At 36.4% G+C, this 17,707-nt stretch overlaps 1 protein-coding gene across 1 annotated transcript; it reads left to right on the top strand.

The window, feature by feature from the left end:
- Window positions 1-13,273: 13,273 nt before the first annotated feature.
- Window positions 13,274-15,882, top strand: LOC109003189 (non-specific lipid transfer protein GPI-anchored 1). The gene is made up of 2 exons (XM_018981223.2): window positions 13,274-13,781; window positions 15,250-15,882. The coding sequence occupies exons 1-2, from the start codon at window positions 13,430-13,432 to the stop codon at window positions 15,492-15,494; spliced, it is 597 nt and encodes a 198-aa protein (XP_018836768.1). The 5' UTR covers window positions 13,274-13,429; the 3' UTR covers window positions 15,495-15,882.
- The last annotated feature ends 1,825 nt before the right edge of the window (window positions 15,883-17,707 follow it).

The raw sequence follows: 17,707 nt of genomic DNA, 5'->3' as shown, positions 1-17,707 counted from the left end.
CATCGATGTTTATCATTTCTGCAATTGCCAACCTCACAATCTCTTTAATATATTTGTGGGTTATAATATTCCTTATCACACTACTATCATGCTCTCAAATAGGGGTGTCAAATCGTGTTAACGGGTCGTGTTCGTGTCGTGTCAAGGCATGTACATTATACTTAACGAGTCAACACTAGCACGACCCGTTAAGGATTTTGTGTCAAAATTCCAAACCCGAACACGACACGATAAGATAACGGGTTGACACGACACGACCTGTTATGACCCGTTAATGAATAATAAATAAATTGACACGATATGACACGACACGACCCGTTCCGTTTCAACCCGTTTACGTTAATGGGTTGAACAAACACGATACGACACGACACGACCCGTTCCGTTTCAACCCGTTTGACTTAATTGCTTTTATATAAATATTTAAATATAAATAATATCTATAAAAAATAAAAAACTAACTACAAGTCTAAAATTATAATCCAAACAAATATGATCCACACAATTTGTAATAATATTCATTATTAAAATTACATTCCAAATATAATAAACAAAACAGATAATGTTAATATATTAATGTTACAATCCCAAATATAATAAAAAATTTAAAATACAGATCTAAACAAATTTAGAACTTGAAAAAGGAAGTGGAGCGTCCTCCTTGCCCTTTAGGTCTAAGGGTATAAGGTAAATTTAATTTTCTTAACGGGTTATAACGGGTTGACCCGTTAGTGACCCGTTAAGCAATCGTGTCATAACGGGTCAACCCGTTTTGACCCGAACCCGTTAAGCTAAACCCTAACCCGCTTTTATCGTGTCGTGTTCGTATTGGGTTAACGGGTCGTGTCACATATTGCCACCCCTACTCTCAAACCCTCTCCTCAGGTGTTACCTCACCCGCTAATATTTTTTGTTATCTATCTAAAGGTCCACGTTTATGAGAATTTTTGAGACATGAAGACAGATGGTTTTGCATGATTGAAATTTCGTTCCTCTTTGAGTAGCAAGCGTACATCTTGTCACAATAATTATACTTGGCCTTAGGATCATCTATGGGACAACCATCAACCTTTGTAAAATGGTTTCAAACAATTGATAGATCTTTCCCCTTCCGTTTCTTAGGAAATGGAAAACTGCTATTATTAGGGGCACTAGGGGGTCTTGGTGTTTGGGTCTCTTCCAAATTAATTGTTTGTTCATTTGAATCAAGATCAATTGGACTTGACGAAGAATCCATCTAACATGTGAAAAATTAAATATATAATTAATTACAAAACACAAAAAATTAAAACAAACAAAGAACAAATATCAATACAATTACACAACAACTAGTTTGCAATATGGCAAATAGCACAAGTCTAAGACTCTAATCTATATTTTAGGTTGCTCACAACCTCACAATTTATTTCAAGAATCAAAACAATTTTATAACACAATTGTCAACACAATATTAAATCAACGCACAAGTTAATAATTTGATCTAACAAGAACACTCACAATAGGAATTAAGTTTCAGATTATTGTTCACAGTCCAAAAATTTGATCCAAAAATTTTCAATCCCTGTACATACACAAAAAATAATGTAAAAAATAAATAATATGTAAAATAAATTGATAATTGATATGATGATAAATTAAACACATCAAAACTGAATGCATTAAAGTTTTTTTTTTAAATGACTCTGGCTCAACTCTTAAGACCGGTGTGAGAATATTGAAGTGAGTCAAGTGAGAACAAAATCCCACCACAAAACCGGCATGCGATAGTGACGGTGGGCGTGAGGGGGGTTTTTTTTAACGCATGATGAGGTTTTTTAACAGGTGAGGGACGGAGGTAGGGGAACGATTGAAGGGCTCAGGGGGACGAGCTCGATGGAGTCACAAAGGGGGTGAAATTCTGGCCTCTACGTCATTGTTTCTGTGTGCGTTGCGCCAGAACTGGGAAGTCGAAGTCAAGAAGAAGAGGGAAGGGAGGGGGTGTTTAAAGTAATGTTTTGAATACCGTACCGGATGTCATACCGGTCAAGGCACTGGAGCGAAATATTTCGATATTGGTACCGTTTCGTGTACCGTTTCAAGATAGTCGATATATGAATAAATTATATATATAAATTATATTCCAAAATAATAGTTTATGTACGAATAAATTAAATATATTATAAATAGTCTAATCTGAATTGGAGGTCAAAAAATAAGCTTGTAATTTGAAAAAATGAAAAAAAAAAATAAAGGCTGAAATACAGGCCGATACGGCCGGTATTTGGGCCGATACGAAACACCTAGAATACCTGTACTGGCCGCTGGGCCAGTATGAAAAATTTCGGCCATACCGGCCAGTACGGTACGAAATTTAAAACACTGGTTTAAAGTTTAAACCTTAGGTCGAAACGACATTGTTTGGATTAAGCCAAACGGCACCGTTTTATTTAGATTTTTTGTTTTTACAAACAGCAGACCTAAAACACTTTGTTTCACTCATTTAAGTGAAACGATGTCATTCTATATAGGTATAATTTAAATATATATATATAATCGGCCGGTTCAGCGATTTTAATCAAGTTCAAGTCGAAACCGAACCTGCTGACGTTGGTTTTGATAAAAAATTTCCCCCAGCCGACCGCTTCCCAGTCGGTTTCGGTTGGTCCCATACTTTGGCGGCTGGTTTGACTCAATTACGGCCGGTTTGGTTGGTTTTTGTACATCCCTAGTAGTTATATTCCATTCATAGGGTCTGACAACTTTCCCTTCATGGGGTCCACACATTACCATCAAATTCAAAGCCAAATGGTTACTACTGCTTTCACATTTCAGCATTATTTTTATTTTTGATTTTTTTTATTTTGTTTATGATGGCTGGGAAAATGATAGTATGTTTAATGAGATTGTCTCCTCATTTTGATTGTTTATATATTTAATTTTTTAATTTTTTTTGCTTAATACTTAAATAAGTGACTTTTAGTGTATTGATGTATTTTTTTTCTTTTTTAACAATATTTAAATATATTTAAAAAATGTGAAAAAAAGCAAAAAATTAAAATTTGCAATTTGTAGTGGGCATGGCCAACAGTCAAAGTTGGGCAACACATTAGCAGAACCCATGATGGCCGTAAGTGAAACAAAATTGTCATTTTCTGTTGTCTGGTCAATATGTCTATTAAGATTACCACTCCGCTCTATTGGAGAGCATGGAAATTCAACTGCCATGTATGTTTATGTCCTTGAATTTGCTCTAGACTCATGCAGCAGAGTGATTTGTCTCCTGTTATGATCTTTTCCAGACAAAATGTTTTTGAATTTTCCACCCATATTTACAAAATTCAGTGTTTGAGATATGAATGGATGGCTTTGGGCTAATGGATTATGGTCTTTTGGTACATTGCATATGTTAGACCATGTATTTAACCTAATCTCCATGAAAGACTATCATCTCTTGCATAGGATAAAAGTCCTCCCATCCCACACCAAAAAAAAAATGGGGTTAGGATACCCGACTCTTTTGAAAGGATTTTCCTAATCAGTGAATCGATTAAGTAGAATATCACTGAATCGGGTCAGGTCGAAACATGGATTTTCGATCCTAGTCGAAACATGGGTTTCCTGGGTCAGGTCGGGTTAAGTGAACAATCTTAATTTGGGATATAAAATTAGCCAATTGATTAAGAATATGGTCTTTTATTAAATTTTTAATGATCAAAATAATATCTAAACATCCCCTCTTCAAAATTTCACAAGTAAACTTGTTGAGATCGTATTTCACAACCCAAGCAGTGCCACAATTGCCAATCCTACGACACCTACAACAAGGAGGGAGAATGGGCTCCGGTGACTTTCAAGGTCACTCTGATGCCAAAGTTAGTAAATAATATGAATTTTACAGGAAAAGTTAAGGAAGTAGAGAGAATGGTAAAAAAGTCCGGAAAGCCTTCCTGTGGGAGGGATGGCTGTTATTTATACATGATTCGGACTCTTCTGCCGAGGGAGGTTGTGTGGTGCCAAGTCGTACCTGACCTGCCACCACTCCTCCTTGCTATGACAATGTTTCAGTCTGTGGCTCAGACTGCCGCGAGAGGTCGTGGCGTGTCAGGTCATTCTCAGTCAGACCCGCTACCACCATCCTGCCAAGCCAGGGTGTCAGGTCGTGGCCTACTCGTCCTTCGTACTTTGGCAGTGCATCATTATGTGCCTGGTCTTCTGACACGCGCATTGACTGCGACTAGGGCTAAGCACCGACCCTTTCGGAGTCGGAAGGCCTAACCTCTGACTCCGACTCCGACTCCGACTCCGAGACGTACAGAATTCGATCCGACTCCAACTCCTACTTATCAGAGTGGAGTCGGATTTTTTTATTTTTGTCTTTTTTAACTTCATATTTGACTCACTTTTTAAAAAAAATAAAATTGGAAGGCTTTCAAATTTCAATTTTCTCAACATTATAATCTAAACTAATTAAACTTTTGATTATAACAAAAAATACAACTAAATAAAACAAGTAACATACTAACATGTATTCAAAAATAAAACAAGTAACACACTAATGTCTAATACTAGTATATCACTATAGTTAATAGTACCCTATAGTAATATAATTATATTAGTATTAGTTATAGTGATTTAAATTTTAGTATATCTATATTAGTATAAGTTATAGTGATTTAGTATAGTTATAATACTATAAATTATAACTATAGTCTATATTAATATTACTATTAGTTATAGTGATTAACATAATTATATATTATTATTTGCTATAGTGATTTTAATTTAGTATAACTATATAATAGTATTAGTATAAATATTATACTAACTATATCACTGATTGTATTAGACTATTAGTACACTAATGTCTAATGCTAGTATATCACTATAGTTAATAGTATCATATAGTATTAGTAATTAATACTATAGTGATTTATATAGTAATTTATATATAGGCTTAAAGTGGTTTACTAATTTATATATAGTAATTAATACTATTAGTAATTTATATGAATAATACTTTAGTTATTATACATTAGTATTACATGTTATTATAAATTTATAGATTAGTGTTTATTCATTAGTATTACAATATTACATGTTGATGTTATTATGCATCTTAGTGTTTATAGTAGTATATTATAGTCATATACTAAACTATTATTTGTCAATTTAGTCCATATATTATAGTATAAATATATTATTTAACTAGTATATTATTGAGTTTAACTAACTATATAAGATATAGTTGTATAAAATTTAAATAATTAATACATAGAAAACACATATTTTTATAAAATATGTATAAAATCAGAGGCGGAGGCAGAGTCGGAGTCGAAGGGCCATGTCGAAGTCGGAGGCGGAGGGTCGGAGTCGGATCAGAGCGGAGCCAGAGTCGGTTCATCAGGGACTCCGAATCCGACTCCGACTCCGACTCCGACTTCCAAGGGGAAAAATCGGAGGCGGAGTCGGAGCGGAGCTGGTGCGGAGTCGGATTGTTGGATTTTTGCTCAGACCTAACTGCGACGTACCTGGGTCTGACATGCCCACGATCAGGCACATCATGCCGTCTACATATCATAGGGTAGTTTGCATGGTACCTTGAAGTAGGCCTCGGTAGGTCATCGAGCCCCGAGACGGAACTCTTGGCGTATCTAAGCCTGGTGCCAAAGCTATCTAGATATGTTTATGGTTATGGGCCCGATGCGGGGTCTCTTGGTTCAGGCTTCGAGCCCACGTCAAGGTCTCGTTTGAGGGTCTGGGATTCTCGTAGCTCTTTGGGCCTAGGCTCTATTGAGATGCCCCCCTCCCCCTCACAAAACTATTAGAAATGTTATATTAAAAATAATATGTACAGTTGACAAATAAGACGTGTGTCACTGCATGTGTGTGTGTGTGTATATATATATATATATATAATGTCAATTATTAAAAATGGCAAAAAAATTAAAAGATTAAAAATTAAAATAAAATAAACTTAAAAGCAAAAAATAAAATAAAATATCAAATTAAATGCCCTAAATTTTTTACAACTAAAAAGCACTTAAAAATAAAACATAAAACTTAAATATTATAATAAAAGGTCTGGTGAGAACATCCCACGGTGGCTTGACAGCCATTTAGTTTATGTATTTATTTATTTATTTAAACTTTCTTGTTACCTGATTTCTAACAATTTATGGCTTTGCTATTCTATTTTGAAGTTTTTTTTCTTAAGTTTGTATCAAATATCACATGCCGAGCCATTATTAATGTTCAAGTGGCGTTTCCAAATGTTCACCGACGAAGTGACCAAATTTGGTTTTAAACAAGTTATATTAACTAATTATATATAAACCATCATATTATTATTATTATTTGACACCAAAGATCATAATTGATATTAATCACAAATTTGGTCTTCAACTATTACAATAGTTTTGATACAATTAGCAACACAGTCAATGACTCAATATCGATCAATTCATGCTCCAGAATCACGGCTTTCCTTGTCAATTGGTGAGCAGCACCATTTAGTTTCATCTTCACATGCTAAATTTTTCAAGTAGCATTGATCAATAAGTTTTTTATATCTGAAACAAGACAATGAAACTTTCTTGCATTAGGATCCTTCAATAGAATTGCTTTAACCATCTGACTTGAATCACCCTCAAAGAGTATGTAATCCAATCCAAGATCTTTACAAAACACAACAGTCGTAAGTAGATCCCTAGCTTCTGCAATTGTTGGATCAACATAATAGGACATGGGCTGCATCAAGCTTGCAATAACAAAACCAGAGTCATCTCTAATAATTACTCTAATGCCAATCTTGTTATGTTCATTTTTTATTGGCACATCCCATTTAACTTTAACCCAACTGGGTGAAAGAGCTTCCCAATGAAGTGCAACAGATTGAGTGGTAATTCCTGTCACTGATTGTTGTTGCAATGCATTTCTAAAATCCTCAAAAGCTTTGACAACTTGCCCATTAATAAAAAAAGGTGATTGTAAATAGCCATCATGGATGAAAGTATTTCTTCTAAACCATATAAATCGAGCCAATATAGCAAAGAACACCAAATCCTGGTTGAGCAGCCTATCTAACATCTGTTCAAATACATTGAAAAAATCAGTTGCTATAATGGTAGCCTTTTGAATTGCTCATGAGCCTAATAACCACACATCCCTTGCTCATGGACATGTCCATAAGATATGACCTGGTGTCTCATCTTCACTCAAACAGATAAGTCATATAGGTTCAGAAATCACATGCCTTTTGTACAAACTGACTCTAGTAGGCAAGGCATCACTGCATGCACGCCACAGGAACATCCTGGTAGTATTTGTTGTTTGCAATGACCATAACCTCTTCCGTAAATTCTTATGTGCCCCTTGATTAGAAGATTCTCTAGTAGACCATGTTAAGAGTTGCCTATGCAAATGGTAATCACTCCTAACATAAAAGAATCCAGTAGCAGTTCCCCTCCATATAAGATTGTCTACAGCAGGCATTGTACATATAGGTATCTTTAGCATATCATTGATGTCTACCTCATTAAAGATAGCATGAATTAATTCCAAGTTCCACCACCCTATATGAGAGTCAATTAATTCAGCAACTACAACATTTTCATTAAGCACAAAAATTGAAGATTGGATTTTGCAAGAGGACTCCCTATTCAACCACCTATCCTTCCAAATTTTGATTTGAGTGCCATCACCCACACTCCATATAAGACCCTCATTTAATAAGGGAATGGACTGAAATATGCTCCTCCATATATAAGATGGCTTAGAGCCTAACTCAGCCTGGAAAAAGGTTTTGTTTGGAAAATATTTTGTCTTAAATATCCTACTTGGAAGGGAATTGTGATACATAAGAAATCTCCAAACTTGCTTGGCCAAAAGCGCAAGATTAAACCTATTCAAATCTCGAAAACCTAGTCTCCCACTTGCTTTACTAACACTCATTGACTCCCAACTCCTCCAAAGGATTTTGGACTGGTTTTCTTGATGACCCCACCAAAATTTTGCAAAAAGGGAGTGAGGATGTCTACAGAGAGACTTTGGCAGCAAGAGTATTCTTCCAGTTGCCAAGCCTTTTGCCCACCCTCTTCATTATACCTCTTAAAGCACTTAGTCTGGATTTACCAATAAGTGATGGAAGGCCTAGGTACTTTTCCAAATCAGAAGAAGCTTGTAATCCTGCCACCTCCATGATGTACTTCTTCGTTGCCACCTTGGTGTTTCGACTGAAATACAAGGTAGTCTTTTCTCTATTGAGTTGTTGTCCAGATGCAGATTCATAGACACTAAGAATCAGGTTTAAAGTGGCTCATTCCTACATGTTAGCTTGACAAAATAAGAGATTATCATCTGTAAAAAATAGATGGTTCATTTTGATCTTGCCCCTAGCAATTGGTACTCCAGTAATGATTTTTTGTTGTTCTGCAACATTCAGTTGAGAACACAAAGCTTCAGCACAAAGTATACAAAGGTAAGGCAAAGGACCACTTTGTGGTTTAAAGCTTTGTTGAGGAATGTCATTCACCAAGACAGAAAAAGAAGAGGTAGTGATAAAGTTCAGGATCAAATCAATCCATTTTGCTGCAAGACCCAACTTATTCATCACAACTCGTATAAAAGCTCATTCCACCCTATCATGGGCCTTACTCATATCCAATTTCAGAGTCATATACTCCTTGTTACCATAGAGCTGAGTATGTATAGTGTGAAGAGGTTCATAGGCAACCAATATGTGATATGTAATTAGTCTATCAAAGACAAAAGCACTATGGTTTGGTGAAATAAGTGAAGGCAAAATCAATTTCAATCTATTAGTGATCATCTTTGCAATGATTTTGTATAAAACATTACATAGACTAATCGGTTTGTATTCAGATACACATCTTGGATTTTTGGATTTTGGAATCAAAACCAAATATGTGAAGTTGATGGTTTCGATGTTAGCATTGGAGTTTATGAAAGATAGAACAACATGACAAACCTCACTGCCAACCACTGACCAATTATCTTAATAAAAGCAACCCCCATATCCATCTGGATCAGGTGCTTTGTAGGGTCTCATTTCGAAAACAACAACTCTGACTTCTTCCTCAGTGAACTCTTGAAGTAAAGCTTCATTAATGTCTATAGTTACCTCTAGAGTCAGATCTTTTACACAATCATCAATCTGAGAAGGTTGAGTATAGGTAAATAAAGACTGATATAACCATCGTATTATTATTAGAGCAGTGCTAATCTACAAATGGATATTACAAAAGAAAAATAAAAAATTAATGTGGTTCCATGTGAGAAACTTGATCTATTTTATAATAAATAAACTTTACAATCTTATGTACCATATTATTTTGTAAGTCTTAATTTATATAATTTATTCGTTAAATAAGCATTTCTTTTATTACTAATACGATATTACATAAACATATGGCATTGTCACGTATGGCAATATGTTCCCATCAAATTTTAAAATATTTAAAGCAAAGTATAGACAATTAATCAAAAATACGGGTGGCCAACAACTGGCCGTATATGGGTATGGCTCGTAGTGGATCTTGTGCAAAACAAATTAATCAAGCCAACATGCACATATGGCTCAATGGTTGAATTGTGAAATGAGCAAATTCATCGTGTAACAATCATATAAATATTTTAGTAAAAAAAAAGTTATATAAAATTAAATCTATAAATTGACGTGACTTAGTATGGCATGTCATATTATAAAGTAGATCTAACAGATCATATGAAACTACGCCAGTTTATGAATTTACTTTTATGTAATTCCTATTAAGGTATATATGTGGAGACTGATTTTGGAGCTGAAAAATATGTTTGTCGAAAGTTGGCTTGACAGTTGGCTTGAGCTAAAGTTCGCTCGACATCGTTCGACATATCACTTGAGCTAAGCTCAAGTCCAAGAGTTCGCTCGAGCGAGACGCAAACCCTAGTGTTCGCTAGAGTCCCGCTCGACACCCCGCTCGAGCTAATGTTCATTTGACTGTTCGCTTGAGGCACGCTGGACATGCCGCTCGAGCGAAGTATGCAATTTTGCCAGATTAGGGTTTCCACACTGTGTGCTATATATATGTCATATTTTGACATGTCTTGGACGGCCTCAAACATATTTTGAGAGAGAACAATTATCTAGTGAGTGCCTATTGTATAAGATAGCAAAAAGCCCTAGAGAGTATGAGTTGAGTCTGAGTGATTGTAATCTCCTCTGGTCAATAAGATTTCTACAACTCTGTGGAAATAAGAAATTTGCCGAACCACGTATATTATGCGTCGTGTGCTTGATTGTGTTGATTTTACTTTATTTTTCATCGTTGGTGTGTGTGTTTTGCACAATATTTCACAACATTTCCTTTGTGTTAATAGCACTTCTCATAAATATAACATTCATGACCACCTACTTTCTTATTATAAATTCGAAATTGATCTATAATTATTTCTTAATTGTTTTTTAGATTTAGATATGAAATTTGTATGCCCCCGGGAGAGACCGGTGTCACTTTACATATCTTAAAGTGTTTGTAATAGAGTTTGTAATATATCTAACAAAAATCATGCATGCAAATGAGAACACGGTGAAAGAAATGTATGTAACTTGTACTAATATTATATAGGACAATGCTATTATGTCGCTTTGTTTTGACCGCAATGCATGTTTCCTAATGCAAATTACATTTTTTTTTCAAACATTACATCAATACATTAATAGTTAGTTCCTAAATTATAAAATAAAAAATACATGAATAATCAAAATGAGAAGACAATGGCATACTCTTATTTTCCTATTATATATGCGTTCTCTACTTCCATACATAGAAGTTTCTACCACTTTTTAACCGTTGGGATAATAGAAAATTGAAATCGCATCTTCGAAAACAATTTATTCTTGTATTTTGGATTTCAGTTTGTTTTAAATTTTAGATATTCTTGGTTTGCTTATATTTATTTCATTTCTTTCTATGTAAAGGCTCGACTCGATTTGAGCCATGAGGTTGAAGTAGAGATCTATGGGTGTAAGGTAAAATAGCTCCACATGATATTAAATAAAATAAAGTTATACGCATGATCCTTTTAATTATTATATTTTTAATTGACATCTAATGATTGGATGATAAATAATAATTAATTTTGTAATCATTTAATATAACATTAGAGAATAATGAAATGACGATGACAAAAATGATGAAAAAAGTGCATCGTGGATCCATATATACATTACAATAGGAAAGGCAAGGTGCGTTGTTCACTCAATTGCTTCCTCTTGGCTTGGAGCCCTACGAGCCCCCTTCATGCCGATTCTAGCTCCCCTTCTCGCCTCTCCAGGTCTCGTTCGAGCCTAGCACGCTTGTCCCAAAGACGCTTGCACTCCGCGTTGACTTGGGCGAGCGCTTCCTTCGCCTTGCCCAACTTGCCCTCCATAAGTGTCTTCTCGTCCTGAAGCTGCCTCCCCCTTTCCTGCAAAAGGCTATTGCGCTCCCTCAACGCGTCCAAGTCTTCTGCCAAGGTGTCACGTTTGCGGGTCACGTCCTTCACCTCCAGGTTCGCCTTGCGAACCTTGACCTCCAAGCGGGCAAGTAGTGCCAAGGAGCGAAGCGCTCGGTTCTCCTCCCTTCACCTTGCCCAACTCGCCCTCCACAAGTGTCTTCTCGTCCCGAAGCTACCTCCCCCTTTCCTGCAAAAGGCTGTTGCGCTCCCTCAACGCGTCCAAGTGTTCTGCCAAGGTGTCACATTTGCGGGTCACGTCCTCCACCTCCAGGTTCGCCTTGCAAACCTTGACCTCCAAGCGGGCAAGTAGTGCCAGGGAGCGAAGCGCTCGGTTCTCCTCCTCAAGTTACCTCACTCCCCTACGATCATGGTGGCCAGTTGATTCGCAGCCTACACTATAAAGAATATTAAAAGAAATGAAAGTTGGGAGAGTCGGACGAAATGTGAACGGAAGATACCTAGGCAAATAGAGGCCTTAACTTCTGGGTTTCCCGCTCAATCGCCTATGCTCCTCTCGAAGCCAGGACCCGTCGCCTCGAGCTCCTTGGCTCCAGCATATGAGGATGGCCCGATGCCCCCCAATTGCCATGAAGGCCCAGACGAGTCTGGAAGGAACTCAGCAAAGGGGCCCAAGTCAGTGGCCTCTCGTCGTTTGCACCTGGCGTCAACTTTCGTTGGCTCGACCGTTGGCCCCTCGAAGGAAGCGACCCTTAAGAGCGGCATGGAGGGTTCCTCTACTATCATGGGAACTTCAACCTGCATCGGTGCTCCCTCAATCTTGATGGCGGCCTCCATTCTTGAGGGGGCAAGCTCTCCCGGAAAAGGGGACTGCGGCACGATGTTTATACACTTCACGTAACATTACTCCTCCAAAATATAGTTTAGATTTTAGGGAAGTTGTCCCTTCCACCCTCACATCTAGCTAAACAAATTAATGTTTAGTTATGGGGATGTTACGGGGATGATGTTACGGGGATGCTACAATAGATCTCCCCTATTTAAGGGGATTTAATTATTAGTTCATTATTATAATTTTTTTAAATTTTAAAATAAGAATAATATTAAAAAACTATATTCAAATAAAGTTTTAACTTTATAATATATTTATTCTACTTTTTCTCTCTTTTTTTCTAATATCCAATAAAACAATTTAATTTAAACTGTTTTACTATTATTTATAAACTATTTTACTATTATACACAAATATTTTAAAATATTCTAAGTATACACGCGAATCTTTAGGTTAGGTTTGGAATGAGAAACACTTTCAATCTATCTAATCTCATCATTACAACTTTCAAAAATTTTCATATAAAATAAAATAAACAATTCAAATCTCAAAATAATAATAATATTGAAAAATAATATTCTAACAATATTTTATTTAATTTTTAACTTTCATCTCAACTCATTTCATATTAACTCGCTATCCAAACCTAACTCTTCCATTTAAAAACTAAAAACAAAAAATTTGAAAAATCATGTATATATTACAGTTGCCACGTGTACGTAGCTTGACACGTGTTCGGCCAAAGCTGAACTTCATTTATGGCGAAGCTCTTCTCTCTACAGCCGGCAACAATTTAGTTGGCTAGTTGATTTTAACAATGGGCATTTAATGGCAGCCCAACTACCCATATGGGCCTCCATTTAAACCTTGACTCAGGAATCAGCCACCCTGTTTCATTTACTGGATGAGTCCGTCTTTATCTGAACCGTCCAATAGGAATAGGAGGTGACGTGTTCGGTCCAGATGCAATTAAGACCCTGCTTTACTCTGCTGTCATTGAATAGCCAGTCCATTAATGCCCCGAGTTCTCCTCCCTCGGTTTTTACATCCATCACCCATGCCCATTGTTATATAGCAAAGCTTTTTTTAAAAAAAACATTCAGCTCATTTTCGACCGTGTGTTCAAACCTAACGCAAAGCAACCCCGAGAGGATTAGGAAAAAAATGAAAGCTCAATCTCATATCGTCACCCTCTTCTCGTTTTTGTTTTTCTTGTTGTTCTGCGGTTTAGTTTGTAAGGTTGGAGGGGCGGATTTTGCCAAAGAGTGTAGCCAGGATTTCGAGAAGGTGGTGCAGTGCCTGAACTACGTGACGGGAAAAGCAAAGACGCCGACGGAGGAGTGCTGCTCTTCGGTGAAGGAAATAAGGGACAGTAATCCGGTGTGCTTGTGTTACTTTATCCAGCAGACTCACAATGGTAGCGAGCAGATCAAGAATTTGGGCGTCCAAGAGACTAAGCTGCTTCAGCTTCCTACTGCATGCAACTTGAAAAACGCAAGCATTAGTAATTGCCCCAGTGAGTTCTCTCTCTCTCTCTCTCTCTCTCTCTCTCTCTCTCTCTCTGTGGTTCTGCAGTACATGAGATATATACTGTTATGGGTAGTGTTATGTATAGCTTCTATGCATAGTCTCGTTTGCCTTCTCAACATCACGATCAGACTTGTTAATTACTGCCTCTTGCAGGCGGTTTTGTTAAGTTGTTATCTTTTTGTTCTACTATAGATGCAACATATATTTGTCTGCAATTTAAAAATATGGAAGTAATCTTGTTGTAAAACCAATCTTAATTTCTCACTAAAATAGATGGGCTAGCTGATGTCAGATCGAGTTCTTTCCGCCGCCATGGCGGCTACTAATCCTCTGTTCAAAACTAAAATGCCTAAGAACAGACTAGTGGAAATATTTGGAGAAAAAAAAAAAGATCTTTGGAGAAAATAGTAATGAATGGTAAGTTTGATATTTGATCAGCCCATTCACTGCTTGACTAGGCTATTTACCCCTTCAACTGCATGGCTGTGGTTGTGCAGAGAGGTTCTACTCTTGTTACTAGCAAATTTGAGGAAGTGGGAGCGGTTGATCTTCTATGACTATAATGTTCTCAACTACATATTTCGCTTCCCATTCTTGTGGGTCAAGATTAATCACTCTTGACAATGGGGAGACGGCATCACTCGATCTAATTTATGAGCTGGGCCGTAATTCTTAAATGCCCACCAGCCCACCCTCTATGGAATACGGAAATGTCAGTAGAAAATTAGATACCTAAAGTGATGGAAAATAATAGGGCCTTCTTGAATGAGAATAAATGGTGACCCCACCATAAATCTAATGCAAATTTTTTTTTTTTAAGAGAAGTTATATTTACCGATATGGAGTGTGTAATAATTACACAATCGTTTATCAGTAAATATAAAATTCACATAAAAATATATATTTTTTTAATAACAGACCCTATTTTGTTTCAAAGCGATTTTGTGATGTTTGTATACTCTACAACTATATATATTATTATTATTTTATTTTTTTTAAAGAATGCATGGCCACCATATATAGAGAGAGACCCATAACTTCATCTATTTAATTAGTTACCGCTTACTTTATTTGAGCAAGAAAAAGAGCATTGCTTGCTTGGTGTTTTTGGACTTCAGTGGCAATTGCAATAACTTAATGCCTAAGTTAGAAGCAATTCCTTTACTTTCATTCACTTTTTAGGCCTTACATAAAACCACAAGTATTGGATCACAAAGTTCCAATGCCAACTTTGAGCTTTTGTTGTTGCTCATGCTTTATCTTTATTAAAGCAATTAGAAAGAAGAAAGATGCTTTTTTGAGTTGCAATCCAGAGAGAGTCAGTCGTCCACACTTGACATTTAAGAGTTCTGGAGACTTCAATGATAATTTCTCTCTTCCAAGTTTAAAACATGATGAAATAACTGTTGCTAATTATTTACAACTTTGCATGCTGCCTTAATTGATTTGTACAGAGCTGCTTGGACTATCACCTACCTCCCCAGACGCTGCAATCTTTTCATCAAATGCTTCAACAGCGACGCCCACCTCTACTACTCCATCGACAGGCACACCATCGTCGGCTAATGAGGCGAATGTTGGAGACAGGCTTGAACCCCACTTGGTTGGCTTGATGGCGATGGCTTTTATAACCATCTTTCTCTTTGCATTAATCCCAGTTGGGTCTGCCTCCTCCACTTTTCTTCACTCACAAGGATGAAAGGTTATGCTATCTAGCTAACACGAGCGACACTGAGCTTGCAATAGGCTCCATTGTCTCTGTTGTTTTGCTCCACCCTTTTAGAAATCGGGACCTTGATTTGTCTTTTGCATCTTCTTCTTGTTTTCTGCCTCGTAATCACCTTAATCTTAACTTTGCTGTGTGTACCGTTCCGTAATTATCAAACCTTTTTTTGTTGTCACTAGTAGCAACTGTGTGTGTCCTGTTGCAGTGTCGCTTATGTCTTTATTTTGATCTTCACTGCTCAATAGTGTTATGCTTGCAAAAATCTATGTTGGAGATGAGGTCTGGCGGCTCTGGCCCACAAATTTATACCAAGAATCGGGCCCTATGGCCCACGATCTTCCAATAAATTCAAGATCTTCAAGATTGGTGATTGTTAAATTATTACTTCATCTCACAAATTTAATATTGGTTTAGATAGGGAAAATGTTTTATTTTATTTTATTATTATAAATTTTTTAATTTTTAAATAAAATATAATAAATATTTTTATTTTTTTAAATTTTTAAATAATATTAATATTAAAAAATAATATTTATTTAATTATCATCTCATCTTAATTTACTGTTCAAACGACACTTAAATTGATCAAAGAAGAGAGTAATCTTGTAATTCAATTTAGATGGACCGGTTACTTTCAAAACACAGTTAATTAACACTAAGAACAATGTTATTATACCCTTTAATTTACTTAAAACTAAGGAGAATGTTATTATATCCTTTAATTTATATTTATATTTATATTTGTATTTCTCATTTTACGGTATCATATGACTTTTTGTATTTTTGAGTGATATAAATTAGGAGGCATAATACCATTTTTCCTTAACACACTATAAATAGATGCCAACCGGTTATGGGTGCTACCATTTCAGACACCTACCGCAGGGCATAGAAACTGAGGACGGGATGCTTGTCCAAATACTTTGTTCTGTTTGTGGTTATTGATGAAAACATGCAACTGGAGAAGTTATTCCAGCTTTTCAACCTTTGCGAAATTGTATACTTTACGAGGTGATTTCAATTTATTTGTAAATAATAATAAATAAATAATAAATTAATTTAAGATTACTTCATTTACCAAATACATCCTAAGGCTAGTGATGTCCGGCTAGAGTCCTGCTTGATTCCAACAACTGCCAGCTGAAGTCATCAGATTTTAATGGACTTCATTCTGAGCGATAACTAGATTGATGGTGATTATTTTAGGTAATGCCAGGGTTATTGCTATAGGTGGTGTTGATGTTGAAAAAATCGCACAATAAATCAGAAGAAGAGAAAGAATCATTTCCAGCCCAATGGTCGACTTGTTTACATAGTTCGGCACGTTGCCTACGTCCACAGGCATTTGAGGAGGAAAATTTTATTATAATATGCTTGTTTACAGTCTCTCATGACCTCTAATTTCTCACTGTATCAAGAAAGTTAACTCTCCCTCAAGAGGTTGAAGAAGAAGAAGATTTGATCCCCCTTTCGTCATTTGATCCCTTACTTTTATCTCATTCTCTATTGCGTGTGCCTGCCTGCCTTGATGTGACCGGTCTCTTTGCATGTTTGTCAGCAGATGTGAGATCTGACCCTTTGCGTGTCTGGACATCCATTCTTTTCCCCACTATTTCCTGACACCATTCTCGTACTCTCCTGACACACTTCTCTTACTCTCCAGACCCATGATTCTCTTGTCTCCCACTCCCCTCCTCTCCATTTTGTCCTTTAGTGTGGCTTGGTGGGCTAGGCCTAGCCTTCAACAGGTTGGGTGTTTTATCCTCCACAGGTGGTTTAGAGATTTTAGAGTTTATGTTTTTATATTCCAATGCTTTAATTTAGATTTACATAATTATACGCAATATTTATATTTTAAAAAATTGTGGATGCCTATAAGATTTGAAGGTAACTTTTAAACGATGTCATGTTCAAAAGATGCACTATTTCTTGTTAGGCATTGGGCTTATTGGCTCGGTATTCTATGTTTCGGCACTCTTAACACAGTTGATTAAGGGAAAATAAAAGGGAATGAAATTAGAGTTTTTGAACGAAAAATGTTGTATACAACCGCCTTTGGGAAACCTTTGGGAGACTGTTCCCACTTGGAGATGAAATACTCTGTTTCATTTGATATCTCAAAACGCATCGTTGCCCAACGCCTTCTCCACAAAGCTAATCATTTCCCTTCGTCTTCTCGACCCCCA

The sequence above is a fragment of the Juglans regia genome, chromosome 13 (assembly GCF_001411555.2).
Source record: "Juglans regia cultivar Chandler chromosome 13, Walnut 2.0, whole genome shotgun sequence".
Taxonomy (NCBI): Eukaryota; Viridiplantae; Streptophyta; class Magnoliopsida; order Fagales; family Juglandaceae; genus Juglans; species Juglans regia.
This window is presented reverse-complemented; position numbering and strand designations above follow the sequence as displayed.

Excerpts from the sequence above, each read along its gene's own strand:
- LOC109003189 (XM_018981223.2), top strand. The coding sequence starts at position 13,430 with ATGAAAGCTCAATCTCATATCGTCACCCTCTTCTCGTTTTTGTTTTTC. Across the intron at positions 13,782-15,249 it reads AAGCATTAGTAATTGCCCCA|AGCTGCTTGGACTATCACCT; the intron begins GTGAGTTCTCTC and ends TGATTTGTACAG.